This window comes from Lonchura striata, chromosome 7 (assembly GCF_050655825.1).
Source record: "Lonchura striata isolate lonStrDom1 chromosome 7, ASM5065582v1, whole genome shotgun sequence".
In the NCBI taxonomy this organism is placed as follows: domain Eukaryota; kingdom Metazoa; phylum Chordata; class Aves; order Passeriformes; family Estrildidae; genus Lonchura; species Lonchura striata.
Window position 1 is genome coordinate 35,146,056 of NC_140709.1, and position 19,500 is coordinate 35,165,555.

Genomic DNA, 19,500 nt, shown 5'->3' on the forward strand with positions numbered 1-19,500 from the left:
TTATTGCATACAAGTACAGTAATCAATTAATTAGCTCTTTATTATAAAGAATCCATTGCTCTGCAGTATTGACAAGCTGATAGCTTTGTACCTGCATGTCAGAGTACTCTTACAGCTTTGTTTTCATTATTTCTCATTATGTGGAGCTTGGGATAATGGTTACTGGCTGTCCTGAAACAGAGTCAGGATGATGAAGTGCCAAGGGGGGGAGCATAGACGGCATCTGTAAGGCATAATTGCAAATAAATCAATAACTAATGGCCCCTGAATGTGTTTACCAGTTCATTGTCGTGATGTATGGACCTCTGCAAGCCCTGGGTGCCTTATAACAGTTATTGAGATGATTACAGTGGGTACTTTGGCCCTGGCAGAAATTAGTGTATCCAGGCTACTGAGACTATAAACACAGTTTCTGAGCTTCCCGACAGTGCCTGAGAAGCAGAATAGTAATTTGAGGAAAAATAAAATTTGTTTGTTAATATCTGTAAAATTAATAAAATAATGGCAAAGTTTAGAACTTATTTGCGCCCCTAGCATTTATGTTTGAATATTACTAGTGGTAGGAGAGCCTTTGGGAGCAGGTTTTTTCTTCTTGCTAAAAGTGCAAGTGAGATCATGTCAAAAGAAATCATTAAAAAAAAGAAAAAGGGTTTTTCCACAGGCTTTCACAGTACTTGTTTTAGGAATAAAATTAAAATTAATTTAGACGAGCTGTGCTCTGAAATATCTGTGGATGAATGGATACTCTTGCATTGTTTGTGCTGATGTTTTCTTGGAGAAAATCAAGAAAGCATCTAGATTTTTTAGTTGATTCTACAGTAGGATACTTCTGTGGTAGAGAAAATTCACATTAATCACTATGAAAAGTAAAAAAAAATATATAAAAAAAGACAATATTGCAACATATTTTGGAGTATGTCAGAAAACTGAAGTAACTTGATGTCTGTCATTTATTCAGCATTGCCTCTTTAGCATGATGAATTGTGTGGCATATGCAGCACGTGCTGCTGTAGCTTAAAATATTGCTGATGTTTAATTGCACCATAATCAAAATTTAAATTTACAAAATAAAATTCTAATTGTAAGAGGTTTCTATATTTTATTACACTGTTGTTTATTTTAACATTGATAATAAATGCAGTTGATTTTCAAACATAGGCCTTTTAAAGGAAGGGATAGGGAACATCTTTGGGAATAGCACATGGTTATTTGTGACTTAGAAAACTGCCATGAAAATCAATTGCATGCCTCATATAATGATAATTTATTGCAGCATATTCATAGATGTTCTTTTACTTCTTGCAAAATTATCAAGCTGAGTTTTGTAACAGTGTTTGCAGTTGTTTATGCAAGATTAAGTTATATACATAGCTGTGTGTGCATCTCTATTGTATGAACATATTGGTTAATTATCTGTGAGCCATGTAATGGTGTTTTGAAAAACAAACAGCAACACGTTCTGTTGTTACAATGTGATGATGAGAATCAGGGTGACAAACTAGAAATTACTACCAGTAAAATAGGACTGGATTTATTCCTTCACATGTTATATTCATAACTGCTGTTAATGGTAACCAGAAGTAGATATTTAAGATCTGGGCATATCAGTACTGGTATAGACTTTGTATCTTAGAGTTGTAATAATTTTAAACTAAGAAATTAATTTCAATTGCATGTATTAAACTCAATTCCCACCATGAGGGAGTAGTAAATGAAGAGTTGGATGATCATTATGTCACTTTCTTGAGACTGTAACTGAACTTAAGACTCAGAATTACTGTACATTCCTGTTCTGGAATAGTTTACTGTGACTCTTCACTCACCTTGTTGACTCTGCAGAGGCTGTTGGTCATGCAATTTGCTGTGACAGAGAAGAGTAATCAAAAGAAGGAGTTAAAATACATTGATGATGTAGCTGGGATGGTAGAGGTGTTGGAAGAAGGCTGCATGGGGTATTCCTGGACAGCAAAGATATCCTTTTGGACACAGAGCAGGTCCTCAAGGAATGTTGGAGGTTTCTTAAGGATTGTTCCTTCTCTGGAGAAATTATCTGTTCATCTTTTTATGGCTTTAGCCTTTGTCTTCCACTCAATGTGGGTTCAGAGCATCTTAAACCTACTTCTTGTTCTTTGGCCAGTCTGGAGCAAGGCTCAAGGTTTTGTGTTTCTCTGGTCAGAGTCCCAGAATGGTTTGGGTTGGAAGGGACCTAAAAACTCATCTCATTCCATGCCCTGCCATGGTCAGGAGCACCTTCTGCTAGACCAGGTTGCTCCACGTGCCATCCAGCCTGGCCTTGGACACTTCCAGCCTTGTCCTGTGACTCCCAGCTCAGTCCTCTGGGCAGCTGTGCAGCTCACTGCCAGCACAGGTCATGTTCCAGTCTCCACACTGGGCTGGGGTGTTCATCCTTAACAGCATTGCCACAGCTGTGTGGCTTTAAACTGAGAAATATGATTTACTTGGGCCTTTGAGAGGAAGTTTAGCAGAGGCTAAAACATTGCAGTAGTCCTATTTCTGTAGTGTTGGGCAGTATGCTTGGCATAGAGTAATTCTGCATTTTATATTGTTGCTTTCTGAACTAGTGGTGATAAAGTTAAACAAGCCCTAATGGTGAAGACTGGAAGAAAGCTATTGCATTTCAGTGATGGATCTTTCTATAATTGTTATCTTCTCTTTTTCAAACCTCTCTGATTATTAATCATATCTGGCTAATCAAATCTGGTTTTAATAGCTGCCGTAAAAGAAACAAACCCAGTGAAGTGTAAGAACTTGAAGTTTATCCTTTTAATAGTAGAAAATAATTGCAGTGTATTTATCAATGAATGCTAAGGAGAGCTCTAGTCCAAAAGTGATTGAGTGTCTGTGGCATAGTTAGACATTGAGTAGTGGAGCTTTCTAATTTTTTATTGCATAGGCAATGGCCTGACTTGATGTAGCAGAGCCTTAAAACTGACATTGTCAGGAGCAATTTCAAGTGCAAATTTACTGTTAGCACCAGTTCACAAACTGTGAGAAGAGCTACACTAGCCCAGAATTTGAAGACAGAACAGTTTTACCATTGTTTTTTTAATTAATCTGGCTTTTACTACAAATTACGTATTATTTTCATGTTTATTTTATTAAAAAAAGGAAAAAAATGTCAGCATTATAAACTGAATAAGGAGGAGTTATGTGGCCACAACCTTTGTAGCTGAGTTTTATGGTTTTTATTAGCAAGCCAAGCAAGATGGAGCAGGCAGTAAAAGTTTTACTACACTCTCCTGCTATTGCTTTCAACTTCCTTTCCTTACATTTCAGATGTTTATAAAATAATTGTGTTCATGATTAACATAGTAAAATAATATGCAAATGTGTTGTATTATGGTTACAACAGACACTGGAGCATTTTGAAATTGAGTTGTTTCAGTATTAATTGTACAACAGTGCCTACTGACTGTTTCACTGCGGCATTATGCTCAATGGGTGCACTAAACACCTTCATTTCTTTATACTCTGCCAGAAAAGGATACCCTGTCCCTTCAATTACAGGAAATATGAAAACAAAGTAAAATCATGCTCAGCTACTATATTAGATGTCAATTCTCCTGTCACTCTTGCAGCAAAGCTTTTTAATATTAGTTCAATACTTTCCTGCTTAACATTTTCCTCCTTCTGAATCTGCCTACCTCTAGTGCTGCAAAACTGAGCTACTCAGAGAACAGATTGTCAGAGTTTTCTTCATGGGAAATAGGGAAACAGGTTTGAATCTGTCTTCATTTACTTTGAAACTTTAAACAATTTTAAATATAGCCAACAAAAAGTAAAATGAGGTTTGAAAATCTCATACAGTAGTTTGCTGTTTAAGTGTTTTTGCTTATTTGATATATTTTACTTTTGATAGCCTGGGAAGCAAGAGTCATTCATTATCAGCAATTGCAGCCAAGAATATTTTCATTCTTATTTATATATTTGTGTTTTAAGAATGTTTTGTTATTTTCAAATTTTGACTGTATGGATTCTTAGTAATCCCTAAGTTGTTTTGAAAGTTGGGACAAAAAATTAGTGTAAAACTCAAGCCCTGTCATGAAAACTATATATGTAATAAGTAGCTTCTGAGTACACCTACTGGTTTCCATGAGACTGCTTTTATATTTAAAAATGAAAATATGGAAATTTCAATATACTGAAACAGGTTTAAAATGAAAATAGACAAAATATGTTCTCCATAATGTAAGTGTATCAGATTTTTCAAGAAAAATAAGTGAATAATTATTAAAATTCTCTGTAACTTTGAATAAAAAGAGTATTTCAATGGTATGTCAATATGGCTATCAGTGATTAGTTCAGGACTCATTTCTAAGTACAGAAAAATGGAGACAATGCTGATTCTTGGATGAGAATTGAAACTAGAATATTTCCTTGAAAATATTTAGTGTTAAACTAAAGTTAGATTGGGTTGCTGAGTCTTGGACATTGACAGTAGCTATGCCCTAAGAAGAACTTAATTTTTCATTACTTCACATTTCTGAAAAAATATCTAATATTTGCTTTTTAAATTGAACGTATGGGTGCACCAGCACCTGTGACTGTGCTCCTTGTGCATGTCTGAACTGCAGTCTTAGAATGACCTTGACAGCTTTCAAATTGGGACTGCTGATAATAATGGTCATTAATTTTTGTAAAAAGAAAAAGTTGCTCCTTTTCCTCCCTCACTGAAAGACAGTGATCACTAATTTCCTGTCTGATGGGCTTTGCCTCACTTAAGATTACTCTATTTTCTTTCAGAATTAAAGTAGCAAGGTTTGAGCCTGTTCCTGGTTACAGAGTGAAGCTGCTTCCTCAACTGACTTCAATTTTTAACATCTGAGTGAGGAGAAACTCAACACTACCTGTAATAATGATATAGACAAGGCCAAGCTGTGATTTAGACAAACTGATTTGGATGTTTTCTATTAAACTCGACTACATTTTTCTCAGCTCTGAAATGATTTAGATCAGTTCCACTTATCTATTCATTGCCTTCTGTATGTTTTGACAAATGAGTCTCTTGTGTCTTTCTTGAGGAAAAAGAAAACTGTAGAATTGCTCTGAAGAGCCCTGCTATTGGAAAAGACAGTCTTACTGAAAGAATTCAGGACAAAAAAGAGATATTTCTAATAGCTTTAAGGGTAAATTTTCTTAATTGCATGACAGTTTCCATCAAGGCAAGATTTTTTTTTTATCTTATAAGGGGAAATTAAGGGATGTTTTCAGACTCAGAAGATGAGTTCAGTTTACAAGCTGTCCTAGAGAATTTCAGCTTGATCTGGGGTAAATCACTGAATCCTCTTATGGTTCAGGCTCTTAAATTAAAAGGGGAAAAAAGCAACCAAGAAATCCCAAACAAACAAAAGAGAAGCAAGCTCTTCTTTTCTGGTTTGTTTTTTGTACAAGAACCTGTGAGGTCTTAAGGTATGAAATGCCTTTATGACTTCACACAATTCTGACTTCTATAGCCTTCTGTATTCTGATATTTTAGATATCCATGAAAATGCTGGGTGTAAATGGCTCAAGAGTCATGGCAACATTTTGTGAGTGGCTGATTGTTGCATCTGTGATTTTAGATAACAGAGTGTACTGTCAAAGGGACAGTTTGGTCAGGGACCAGGTAACATTTACCCTTGGCAGTGACTGAGGACAGGCATTCCGAAGAGTTTTGGTTCCTAGAGATTCTTCCTAGGACACTCTTTTGAATGTTCTGTTTTTGCCTTTGGTGATAGAGTAAAAGGGTGTTTAATGTCACAGGCAGGAAGTGCAGTAATTCCTTTTTATATGGATGTGAGAGAGAAGCTTGATAGGTTTTTATTTTTGTCATAGTACAAATGTCTTGTACATAGCAGATAAAGGAGTGAACAAAACCACAGTGTATTCCTTTGGCTCCTTAGCACTCAGGATGTTCTGAATTTTGGCTTGCCCATGCTGAAGGAACTTTGCAGTCAATGCCTGTAAAAGTCTCACAAGCCTTGTTATGCAAGGTCTCAACTTGTGTAATGGATTCTCTTTTACCCTTAGGACTTAGCAATTGGAAATAATAGAATAAGGATTAAATAATGAAACTGGATTGCCTAAATTTGTCATGGGAGAGGAGATATCTTCATACAAGCATTATTGAACAGTTCTATTGCAGCAAGTTTTTAGGATAAAAATAACCTGTTTATTCCACAGTGAGAAATATTTGTGTCTGGGGGAAAAAAATGTCACACTGTGACTTCTACCTGCTGAGGAGCTACTGAAATCAACATTTCATCTGGCCATGACAAGTGATACCACTGTTCATGCCAGTGGGAACCATAATATGAATTATCTCAGCTGAGAGCAAGTCTTCTGCTCTAGTAGAATACAGGATTACCACTTCAAAGGGTGCAAAAGCTTCAGTTTCAGAAATATTTCAGATCTTTACAATGGAGTTACAAAAAAACTAATGTTTTTATATTATTCTCTTTTTTACTATATTTTTTTACTGTTACAGCAATCATTTACAGCTCTATCTCCTGAAGCAGTATCTGGGGATTTTGTCCTCCTGAAAAATGCAAGACATTCTGTCACTTCTACTCAGAGAGCCTTGCATTTCCTAGGCTTGTTTCACTCTGAAATGAGTAAATCTGGTAGCATTTACAAATTGGTTGTATTCCAGAAGGTGAATGAGACTAATTTGCAAAAAGCATGCTGATTTTATGCCTTTGATATGTTATAATCAGAGTTGTTCAAATTTGTAAACGTTGAAAGGTAGAACTTGGTAAGACAAGTAGTAGAGAAAGCTTCCAAGGGTTACACTGAGGTACTGACACTTTATACTTACCTTTAGGTAATATCTTTACTCAGTTTAGTGTGTGTGTGTGTATAATAAATACTGCAGGCTTATAGTAATTGTTCCTGAATTTGGAAATCTATGGATTTTTCTTGAACTGGCATGAGAGATTTTCAAGAATATTATGGCTGAGACAGTCAAAACTTAATATGCAGTTGTATATAAATGTGTAACTTTAGCCACAAACACATTCCTTGCTGGATTAACAATGCCAGATTACTTTAATCTTTATTTTTTATATATTTGTACTTGATGTATTTATTTCCTGATTCTGAATATTCCAGATTAATTACTTCTGTTTTTTTTCCAAAAGTAGGTGTCTTGCTAGTATCTGTGTTAAGCAAAGCTGACTTTGCTCATTTGCTTTTCATGATTTCCAGATTCTGTCTTTCTCCTCAATCAGAGAAGAAAGACACTTGTCTGATGTTAGTCAATATTGAAAGTCCCTACTGTTCCATGGATTTTGGAGTGGTTTTGTTAGGCTGTGCCTGTGACTGAAGCCACAGTCCACTGAAAAAATATCTTCCAGGTCTTGGGTCTGGAATAGATGTGCTCAAACTGATCATTAAATCATTAGCTTAATGATTTCATAAGTTTGGCCTGGGTTAGTGGCACCCTTGTAGGACAATGCAGGGTGTAGAGCTTCTGAAACTGAAGACAGTCTTTTGCTGCTTTGTAGTTGTGAAATTTGTTTTATGCTCATTCCTGCAAATTATCAGCAAACAGGATGGCTGCTATGAAGTTTAGTGCAAACAAATACTAAAAAGACTTAGTGGTTATCCCTGCTGGAGTGTGTGTGCTTTCAGATTAAAATACAGTGATTTTATTCCTTCCTTAATCTTAGTGTTTGATGGACATTTTAAAGTGTACAGTGATTTCAGTCTCCTTTAAAGCTTCTCACAGCAGGTGTCCTAAAATATTGCAAACAGAAGCCATCAGCCAGATCTTCAGGAAACTGTGGTGTTTTGGGAAGTGGTTTTGTAATGGCTGGTGCAGTCCTTAAAATATATTGTGCACAGTTATCCTCGTTACATTCTTTAATGACAATCTATTTTTAATAAAGCTATTTAGCTTGGTTAATTAGAGCTAGTAGTAAATCTCCTAATCTGCTGATTAATCTTAGGAAATATCTTAAACCACACCAATAGAAAATGAGGCTGTAAATCAGCTACACATATTTTGATTTTTTATTGGTATTATACTTACAAGAAAGGTCTTTTGGAGAATACAGCAACTTTGCCTCTGGATGCAGCTCATGAAGCTAACCTGCCATGGAAAACAGGGATAGAAATCAAATAGGCCATGGAAAAATGGAAAATAGCCCATGCTAGTAATCTTACTCAAAATAACCCATGCTAGTAATCTTACTTGATATAAACCTTCCTTCCCAGTTCTAGTCCTATGTTTTATGTCAGCCAGTTATCTTAAATAGTAGTAATATAATTTGAAAATAACTAATTATTAGTGTCAGTTGTTCTGCCTGCAGTCAGCTTTAATATGTATCAAAATTAATATGTACTAAAATGTAGTATGTATCAAAAGCAATAAAATCAGGATAACAGTGATGTAAAAAATTATGAAAATTGAATAGAAGAGAAAAAAGAGTGGAAAAATAAGATAAATTTGGGGTTTCAAAATAATAATATAAATAGATACATTGTGTGAAGGTATACAACATTTCTGAGAATTAATAATTTTGGTTTTCTGCAGGATTCAGAGTTCCCTGATGATCCTGAAGGGACCCCATCGTTTGAGCATGCTAAAGAACACACTCAACCCCTGAAATCTGGGCAGTATCAACTGAGCAGCATTGTGAAGGTGCACGACCTCGCAGTGAGCTGGTAGGAACCGTGAGCAGAACATTAATTTTATTGTGTATGTGAGGACTTTTATTTTTCAGCAGGTCATTGAGAAGCATTTAGTGTAAGTAAATATCTGAAAAATGACTGGCAGCTGTTCAGGGGGACTTCCTCTCTGAAGGAGGTCACAGTGGAAAAACTGATCATGAAATGCAGGCAGAGTGTAAGTACAGTAAAACACCTGGGCAGAACTGTTTACACATTGAGATTCATCTTTTATGTAGGAAGAGTGGGATTTGGTTAATAGGTATAAAAACAGAAACCAGAGATGACTGTAAACTCAGGTTCCAGGAAACTGAATTATAGTGCTGAATATTTTTGCAGTTTGTATTTGATTGTAGTTTATTCCCCTGGGTCAAAAATCAGAAGAGTTTAAATTTAGATTGGCTTGTAAGCAATGATATTAGAGAGCTTGCTAGCTGCAGCTTTGGAAGAATGAACCTAAAAATATATAAAAAAAAAAATTCATAGCAAAGTTCTGACAATTCTGACACATTGACTAGGTTTGAATATAATTTTGCATTCATTAAAAAAAATCTTTATGCATTTAATACTTATAATGCAAAGGTCACATACAGTTGGTTTTGGTAACTGTCCAGATTTTGCAGTAAATTACTACCACAGTGCTGTGAGCTTTGGCCTCCATCAACAGGATTCTGCTTAGGCTCCCAGATGCTCAATTTTGGGTTTCTGTCTGGTTTACATAACTTTCTCCCAAATTACATCATCATATTTGTCTGTGTATGAAAGAGTGCTTGCAGCTGGTGCCTCTGTGCTGCTTCCCAGAGGAACCTTTGACAAATCCACCCAAATATTAGTGGGTTCTTTGGCTTATCTGAAGGACACCAGGTTCAAGAAGAATGTGTGTTTAAAAAAATACAAACCAGAAAGAAAACCAGTCTGGAGAAGCAAGACACTCCACACTGGGCGAGATTTTCAGTGAATCAGGTGGGAAAAACATCCAGCTGTGACCCTTCCAGGCTGCAGCAGCACGAGCTGTTGGTGTATCACAGGCTCAAGTCATCATTTCCTTGTTACTGTTTGCCTTGTTAAGTGTCTGCCTTTATCTGTAGAAAAAGCCAGGTTTCAGTGACAAAGTACTTCTGAATTTTGTTACAAACTACTTGTGAATCTAGAAGTATTTAATATATAATTGAAAGTATTAGAAACTCTGGTCTAGTGAAGAAAGCCCATCTCTAACAAAGTTTTTCCATTATTTTGTAGCTGAACAACAGCAGATAAATATGGTCATGTAAGACTATTCCTTGTTTTCTTTCTCTTTCTTGAATTATACTTTTATATTATTTCTGTAGATCCTTCTATCCAGTTCTTCTAGTTATTGCTAGCAGAGATACTTAATGTGCTGAGAAATTTTAAGTATCCTATGCAATTCGTAACTGGATATCACACCTTAAGGATACAGTGCCTCTTCAGAAAGCAATTTTCTAAAATAAAAGTAAATTGGATGTCCTTAAACTTATTTGGAAGCACTTTAGAACTTGCTCGGAGAATCAACTATACTGAAAGAAACCTGCCAGAGAGAATGAGTGTTTAATTATATATTCTGCAAATATGATGTTGACTTTCATGTAAATATGCTTCTTTAAAGAAAGTGAGGGTCTGAGATGATGCCCTGAAATTAACTGAAATGCTTCTTTTAAAAATGTGATAATATAAAATCATGTAAAGTACAAAAGAATTTTAAGGTGTGCTTGAAAAAAAATGTAAACAAAGCAACTGAACTTTTCCCATTTCTTTAAAAAAGTCTCTGTGTACATTAGGGGGGAGGGTGCAGTTTCTAGACATGTCTCTATATCAGAAAAAAAACACTTAAAACATATTTCAATTAACAAAATTTTTTTCCTACATGAATACTGCTACTTAAAATCAGCCTTTTCAAGGGATGGAAAAGGCCTTGTTTTTCTTGGTAGTGCTAAAGGCTCTGTGGTAGCCTGCTTTGCCTTTTTTCTACAATAACACCCTCCTCAATTTCAAACAAATTTGACAGAGAGATAACAGACTCAGGAAGTGCTGAGGCTCCCAGGACTACTTCAAGAGAACAGATCTTTGTTCAAGAAAGGGTCACTTTTAGGATCCTGTTGGCTGCAGGTGAGTGAGAACTCAGAGAACAGAGAAGTTGCAAATTTTTGGGGGGAAGAGCTGGAAATGGAGCTCATACCCTATTAGATGCTATAGGATCCAGTCCCAATGCACACAGGTAATGCACTCAGAGATTGGCTTTTTAGTTTGGCACAGCAGCTACTCAGTTCTAAATCTAGTTTTCCAAGAGGTTATTAGATGCTTAAATCAAGATTTTTTTCAGAGAAGAATGACTTAGATTAAATTATTTGTGTAGGGAATTAAATAAAAATAGCCTATCTAAAGAAATACGAAACATTCATTAAATGTATTTCTAGTAAGTGTAATTGTCTGTCTTATTTTACAGACACAAGGGGAAATCTATATGCACTAGATAAAAATTAAATTTTTCTTGCAGTTCATAGGATAGATGGAAAACATTCTGTTGACTTGGAAGACCAGATTTTTCTCACCATAACCATTATACCAAAAGGACAGAACAGAATCTGGTTTGTGTGTGGGTATTACTGGGTTCTTCTACATTTCCATAGAAACTGGAGCACTTGCAAATCCAAATTCACATTTTGCACAAGCTCACATACATTAGTTCTTCAGACCTTCATCAGAATTCATTGATGTGCATGTTAGTGAAGGGAGAGGAGAAATCCCTCAGGAAACCATGTTTATTTTCTGCTAAGCTGAATGATTTCCAGTTCTCAAATCATCACATAGGCATTCCTTTTCTGCATTAAATTCACATTGCTTCAGTGTCCTTTTAAATATCCTGGTGAATCTTACTGTGCCTATAAGAAGCACTGTAAAAAGATCTATAGTGGCTAAAGGATCTTCCTTAATCTTATTTGTCCACTCTCTCCTCACTGGCTTTCTGCATCTTTGCTTTAAGCTTTTGTAGTGTTTCCCACAAAAATCATCTCTGCAGTCACCACATGCAATGCTACTACTCTAGTAAGATATATTTATATAAACCATATATTATATAAACCATATATAATGAATTAACCATTATATAATCTGTCATGGTTTACCTTGTCTTCACCTGGGAAAAGAAAGGTGCCCACACAAACAGTATTCAAGTGCATTTTTTATGTTTAGCACAGTTTTGGAAACCAGGAAAATGCCAGGTATTGTGGTGGAGAGATGGCTACCCAAGAGGAAGCTGAAAAAATAAGCAGTAATCATCTAGGCTGTTTTGGTAATTTTTTAAGATATCATGGTCTTGTCCTCCTTCCTTCCTTCCCATGCCTCATGCCGAGGTTACAGTCCTCCATTCAAATCTTATTTCCTATTTGTCATTGGCAGTCACTGCTTTGATGCACTTACAGTCAGAATTGCCATAGAACTTGTATATATATGGCCTATTATAGGTGCCAGGGGATGTTTGCATGAGATATTAGGAAAAAGATTTTCACTGACAGGGTGGTCAGGCACTGGCACCGGCTGCCCAGGGCAGTGGTTGAATCACTAGAAGTGTTCAGGAGTGTAGATGTGACACCTGGGGGCATGGAGTAGTGATGAACCACAGTGGAGCTGGGGTGCACTTGCTGATCTTTAGAGGTCTTTTCCAAGCTTAGAGATTCTGTGATTCTATGTTTTAAATGGGTGCTTTACCTACTAGTGTAGAGACATAAATAGGAAATGTATATTGTTCTTGTTTACATGTAACCTGATGTTCTCAAATCCTTTGTCCTTGTTTGATAGCTTGTAAAAGAAAAAGACAGAAAATTGCTAATGCTTTTCCCTAGGCACAGAAAAAATAGGAAAGTGGAGATAATAGTAAAGAAAAGCAAATACAAAATGTTTTGTAATTATCTCGCATTTCCTGATTGGCCCCGTAAAAGATAACTTTTCAATAGGGTCTAATTCATCATTACATCTTACTAACTAGTTTCTCCTGTTTTATCAGTAGATTCCAGAGGAGATTTTAAAAACTTATCTCCTTGGGAACCATACAAATTGACCTGTGGCATAAAACTGGGTAACTGAAATTAAAGGTGCAATCTTGCAGAGCCTTGTGCCAAGAGATGAAGGTAGGAAAGCACTGCAGAACCCTGGACTCTTTTCCTCTTTGGTTCACATTTACCACTTTTTCTCCTTAACATCTGAGCACATATATCACACAGATGCACATCCACATCAAACACAGGAGCCAGCTATGCAGGGCAAAGAATCCTTTGAGTGTTGACATGAGGAAATTCTTTTGAATTAGATTACTGCCTGAAGTTCTGCTGTAAAATGGATGGTGTTGGTGTGCACTGTCTTTCAGAGTTCCATATGCACTAGATAAAAGTGAAGTTTTCCATTTATTTGGTAAGGTGGAGAGGCACGGGGAGTTTGGCTGTGTGAAGAACAAGGTGTTTAATTTTGTCAGTCAGATTTGACACTTGCTCTGGACTATGTTTTGGTCCTTTCTAGACATAACTAATTTCTTTATCATCCTCAGACTCTGGCTTTCTTAGAGTTGCTTATGAGAAGAGTAGGACATTGGAACTGTGTTGTGTGTAACCAAAATAGCAAAAGCAGCACAGATGCTACTTGCTGCTAAGCAGACATCCTGGTAGTTCTTTTTGTTGCTGCTCCTGTTTGCCAAGAGCTCTGCATTAACATCTCAGAGCAGCTTTGTCATGGTCTGTCCTGTCACTAGCCTTGATACCCTCTGTGATGCCTGTAGAATTCTGACAACAGTCATCCTGATGGTTTGCTGAGACTGCTGCCTGTCAGGCTGACAAATGTTGGCTCCCTTTTTCCTGTGTTGTGCCCATTTGTTTCCATCTCTCTGTTGCCTTAGAGCTGGTGAAGTAATGTCATTTTAGTCTGTCTCTGAACAATGCCAAGCAAAATAGAGTCTGTCTACCAAGAGGTGATCAGTCATATGAATCTTTGTGTCCTTGTGTAACACAAGGTAGGAAAGAGGATTCAAAATCCAAAATTCATGAGGAAATTTCCTGTTGAAGAGTTTGCTGAGGAAAAAAAATTCTTACTAATTATTTAAACCCTCTTCTTGCCTCCTAGGGCATTAGAAAAGACTTTTTTAAAATTAAATTACATTTTTCCATTAACAGTAAAACTTTTTAATTGTGCCATCATATGCTGATTTCTTGCATGAGTAGCCAGAGTGAATTGGAGATTTGCATTAGCAACATAAGCTGCTGCTTGATTTTCCTACAGAAATTATACCTGCTTTTAAAGGAATGTGACATACAGGCATCTCACATATGAGGAAAGTCAGAGAGAGCTGGGGCTGCTCAGCCAGGAGAAAAGAAGGCTCAGGGCAGATCTCATCCATCAGTGTGTACAAATATTGAAGGGAGGGAGCTAAGAGGTGCCCATAAACACACACATTAGTGTGTATAAATTAAATCTAATAATACTCACAGGTATATTTATGCTATCAATTTTCACATCTGCTGAAGAAGTGTAGAGTTGCAAAATTGGATTTTTATGTGTGCTGAAATATTCAAATACTCAATTTAGCCTCTTTTGAACTACTCAAATTGTGTGTCTTTTCAAAAACAAAAGCAATATGAGTGGAAGCTTGGGTTAATCTTTATCTCCTTTTATATATGACAAGAAATTCCTGATTCTCATGTTTTATTTTCATCTTTCAGTTTGATCAGCCTTTGAATATATTTGAAGAAACCAGTGTTAGAGATGGTTTTAAATGTAAAATTAACAAGTCACTTAGTGCATTTTCCATGACACAAGGGACAAAACCCAGCAGCTCAGGCTTGGCTCACTCTGACAGATCAGTCTGTACACTTGCAGTAAGGGTTTTTCGTGATGTTTTAAACATTCAACTTTCCCAGATAAACCTGTCAAGTATTTTAGCATCAAATGAATGTTGTTAATAAATTTCATATCTCTCTCTTTGCCATATAGAAAATTCAAGCACTTTCCTTTGAAAAATTCTTGCAATTAATGCCTTTTTCCCCCCATGACTGGCCTTTATGAGTAGTATGAGTGTGTGTTTAAACTGCACATGAAGTTCATACCTTTCTGCAAAGAACAAGTGATAAATAAATCTAAAGCCTGCAAGTGTGGGTACACTCCATCACTTACAGAGGTTGGGAAGAATATCTGTGCATGCCCTGCCAGCCTTATGCATGTCCTGATGTGCCCAGCAGTCCTGTGAGACAGCATTATCCTCTTGTGAAATCATTCCTGCTAGATTGCCCAAGTGGAAGATCCAGAAATTAAATTCATGTCTTCTGAGTCACAGTTCAGTGCTTTAACCCTTGATGTCAGAGTAGCACTGTTTTCTATACAAATTAGGTTAATTTCTGTCTGCATTAAGGCCCATGTTGCAATGGAGAGATTGTTCCAAGGACCTATTAGACAGGCTCTGCAACAGCTTGGACACAGTTTATGTGGAGGGAGCACTCAAGAGGAAAATGTCAGAAGCAGTTTAGCTCCCTGTAATGCAGTTTAATAGAGAGGAAAAGTGAGCTCTCCGTGAATAATTGGTGAAAACTGTTTGGCTCACACTTGGATAAGCTCTGGGAGGCCTTTCTGCCCTGGCAGGACAAATGCAGAACTCCTGGCTCCAACCCTCTCACCCTCCTTTGAAGCTTTTTCCATCTAATACAGCAATCAGAAAGAAAAGGGGTAGTTCCCTTGGCTCCACCTTTCCCTCTTTCCCTGCAGGGTAAATGTTTCTTCCTGTTCATCTCAAAAGCTTTGGGCTATCAGAGTCTTTAGAAGCATTTTTGTTTCTCATTAGCTCTGTCTGCAGCTCCATGGCTCCTGAAGGAAGGCCTTGGCTGTGGCTGGAACAGGCACTTTAAAACCACAGCAGCAATAATCTGAAGGATAATCTCAAGGCATGTTATGTATTTATGGTGCACACATGAAAAGATCTGGGTATCTCTGTAATTTTATTAGTGAACAAGCATCTTCACCAGAAAAAAAGGACTATTTTTAGGCAGGGTCAATGGAGGGAAAGCATATATGTTTTCTTTTTGCTAGCTATCTTCATAGTTATTGAGCAGATTTTGCAGAAGAAGTATTTGTTTGCAACAGAAAAGATTGTAAAAAGATATGGTTGTGACTTTATTGAGGCTCTTGTGTATTCTCCATAGAGCCAAAGGTGCAATGCCTGGCAGCTGTCACTCTGCTAAATTGCTTGGCTTTTGCTTGTTATTCCCAAGAGTTTGTGGACAGAAAGGCTGAATAGATTGGGTTAGTAATTTTCTGATAAGTATTTAACTGAAAGCAATCCTGTGGTGATCTGACTATTCTGGGCTCCAAATGCATTAAAAGCTGAATATTTAATGGACATGGGCAATGCTCTCAGGCACGAGGTGGGGTTGTTGGGGTGTCCTGGGCAGGGCCAGGAGCTAGACTGGAGAGGCCTGGTGGGTCTCTTCCAACTCAGGATATTCTATAATTCTGTAATTCTATATTGATCAGATGTAATATATTAATAATAAAAGAAATGGTTTTGACACTTGTCACATGGGCTGATACACTAACCAAAGACAGTTTAAAAATAAGTCAGCTTATAAATGTATCTCATGAAGTGTGAGCAAGATGTTGAAATTTTCTTGAAATGGAGTATATTTGTGAGCTTTAAAAAGGTACTAATTAACATGAGGGAATTCATACAATGGGATTTTTTTTAGAAAAGAAAAATGCTGAACTTCCAGATTTCTAGAAGGGAACTAATATGTGTCATGACAGTTCTGTCACTCATTCAGAACTATTGTTTGTCAAGAAACAAATACTTTCTTTAGGATCGTTTGAAGTTTTGTTTTGATTTCATATACCACTTTTCACATTTTCTGGTACATGGCAATGAATTTTTCCATGTGAAGAGATACATATCTTTGGGAAAAGTATTTTTTTAAAAAGTAGAGTTTGTAGGCAGTCACAGCAAGATATGTGTACAATTAGCCCATAGATGAGTGGTTTGTTTTCTGGGAAAGTCCATTGTGGACTGGTTTTCCTTAGAACCAGAGTGTCTTCAGGAATAATATATTGTGGTAAAAAGAAAGGAAGAGGAACATAATAAAAATATAAGATAAGGCCAAATTAAAAATATATTCTAAATAGAAGTAACTTAGATAAATATAAGAATAATGCATAATGTCCAAAAATCACCTAAAGGAATATGTAGTGTTGCTCTTGCTGTGCTTTAATGAGGAATTTTACTTGCCAAAGCATTTATTACATTGTAATTAATACCATTAAACACTTTTCATTCTTTGATACTATCCTGTAGAAATTGTGAACTGATTTATTAATGCTTGTGATCTTCCCTTATTTTCAGTCTGTCCTATGAAAAGTTGTGTATGAGTTACAAACCTGCTGTACTAATGATTCTGTATTGGATGGGGTAATAGAAACTGAAATAACTTGCCACTCATTTGTAGATCAGTTCCATAACCCAAATGTAAAATCACTGAAGGTTTAGAGTATTTATGGTTGCAGTGATTTAGAGATACAGCAGTAGCACAGAGATGCATAAAGGTGGCAGTTTCCATTTGTGTAGCTCTATTTCCTAATCCCTGTGGCTTGGGAAGTCTCATATCAGTGCTTTATCTTACAGGATGTTAATAGCTGTAGTTTTAAAAAACAAATCTTCTGTTGATTTTTTTTGCTATATAAATATTTTTAAGTGAGATTTTCAATTATTAAAATGAACATAGTACTTGAACTGTAGTAGCTGCAGTGTCTCTGAAGGAAAGCAAGATAAATATAAGAAATTTGAAGAAGAAAGTAGGTGTATTTACTCTTGTTTGAGCGAGTAACACAGCTGGCCAGACAGAAAAGAATTATTAGATTGTGGGCAGACTTGCTGTGTTGTTGAATAAAAGTGCCTAAGTACAAAAGAGCAATAAGGAGAAATACCTGTGAAAACTACACAAATGATACCAACCCTCCTAGTAATGATTTCCTGCTTATTCCATTCTGATTTCAAAACTTCCTTCATGGTAAATGCTAAAAACATCAGTGTTGGCACACTTGGAGCTATGCAACTGCTGAGATTGGCAGAAAAAGTAAAACTTGAACTCAGTATGAAAGGTGAAATTTTAAAAATGTTCAAAAAACATGTTCAAGTCTCATGGGAAGAGAGTGAATTCCTATGGGTTTCTCTTGAAATGCTGAAGCTGAATTTTAGAGGTTTGTTGGCCTGTTCACACCACAATTCCCTCCATGTTCCTCTACTTGTGATTTCAGTTCTTAATCTTTCAGGACTATCTCCCTGGAGAATTTCCAGCCCTCAAAACCTTCCAAATAGAATTGCTTAAGAAATCAAGCAATAGAGAATTCTGTGTATTTGGAGTGCTTGGCCAATGTCTGCATTTCTTTAAAAAACACCTTTTCAGTAGCTTCACTTCTGTAGCTGATGCCCATTTTTCTTGCAGTATTTTAGTCCAGGATACCTATTTCTTGCCATAGTCAAGAGAACATAGTCAACAGGAATAAATAGCCTACCAGTACCAGGAATTCAGTGGTTGATTTTGAACCCTTGGTTTTGATGGAGATGCCATCAAATCCAGGGGCTGTCTGCAGTGGTGCTTTTGTTCTGTTCCCCCTGCATGCCAGGAGGAGGGTGTGTCCTTGTGCTGAACGAGTCCTTAGGAGCTGCTGGAAGATGCATGGCAGTGCCAAGTTATGGTTATGGGTTTATTTACTGCATAAAGTTTAATTGCTGATGTTATAATTAGTTAGGACTGGCAAGCACCATCATAAGATCACACTGGTTTGTGGTTTTTTGCCTGCACTAAGTTCTGTGCAGATCAGGTAAGGAGCAAGAGATTTGGGAGCTATGAAAGGGAGCAGATGTATGGGAGCAATAATCTTACTTGATTATTTTCACTAATGCTCAAATTTTCAGGGGCTGTGCTCGACTTCAGGGACAAACTTTCTGTATCACATAAGTGCCCAAATTCTAATTCAGATGCAGCTTTCAGCAGCTACTCTGCAGGTGCATAAACAAACATCCATATTGCAGAAGAGACCAATTCTCCTATGGAGACTCAGACAAAATGGCTACATTTCCTTGGGGATGCTCAGCATATTCTGAAAACTTCATTCCAGTTGTAGATATTGCTAAGATTTGAAAATCTGTGGAGTTTTTAGTTCAGTCTTAAGCCAAATCATTAAATTCGTATTAACATTTTTCTATCACCAGTATAGGACAGATGAGCTAAGTGAGTAATAAACTGCTTCTGTCAAACCAGACAAAAGAACATCTTCATTCTGATTTTTCACTAATTGATACTAAATGGTAGAATAATACTTGTCAGCTTCTCTTGGATCTCTCTCTTTCCTTGTTTCAAACCAATTAGATTTATAACTCTTAACTTATAATCAAAATAGAACTGGTGGAGATTTCAGTTTCTGAGCACTGGGATGTAAATGTTGGTATTTGAAATAAAAATGTCACACATGTGAACGTTTGTCTAAGGCTGTGATCATCCTTGTTTCCTTGTGAGAGCTCATAATTATGGAAGTTAATGGACTGCAACGCTGGAGACTGTTTCCACATTTATCAGAGCTATTTTCAGACTGAACTTCTGTTGATATTTATTTGTTTGGGTTTGTTTTTTCCCTTAAAAATAAGGGCATCTATGTGTGAAATTGCATGTTTTAGGCACAGAGTCTCCAAAACAAGTTTGTTTTCTTAAAATTTATGGTTTATAGTTGTCCATATAGCTGCAGACAGTGTTTTGTATCTTGCTTTAGTTTTGTACTTTGATTTTAAAATTCATT

The 19,500-nt window shown here is 36.5% G+C and overlaps 1 protein-coding gene across 6 annotated transcripts in view; it reads left to right on the forward strand.

Annotated features, from left to right (window-relative positions):
• The window catches only part of SPAG16 (sperm associated antigen 16), a 363,770-nt gene that overhangs the window by 43,690 nt on the left and 300,580 nt on the right, over window positions 1–19,500 (forward strand). For all 6 annotated transcript variants that reach the window (XM_085585489.1, XM_085585484.1, XM_085585485.1 and 3 more), the window contains one exon: window positions 8,537–8,667. In XM_085585489.1, the coding sequence (XP_085441615.1) occupies window positions 8,537–8,667 (131 nt within the window). The remainder of the gene's footprint in view (window positions 1–8,536; window positions 8,668–19,500) is intronic.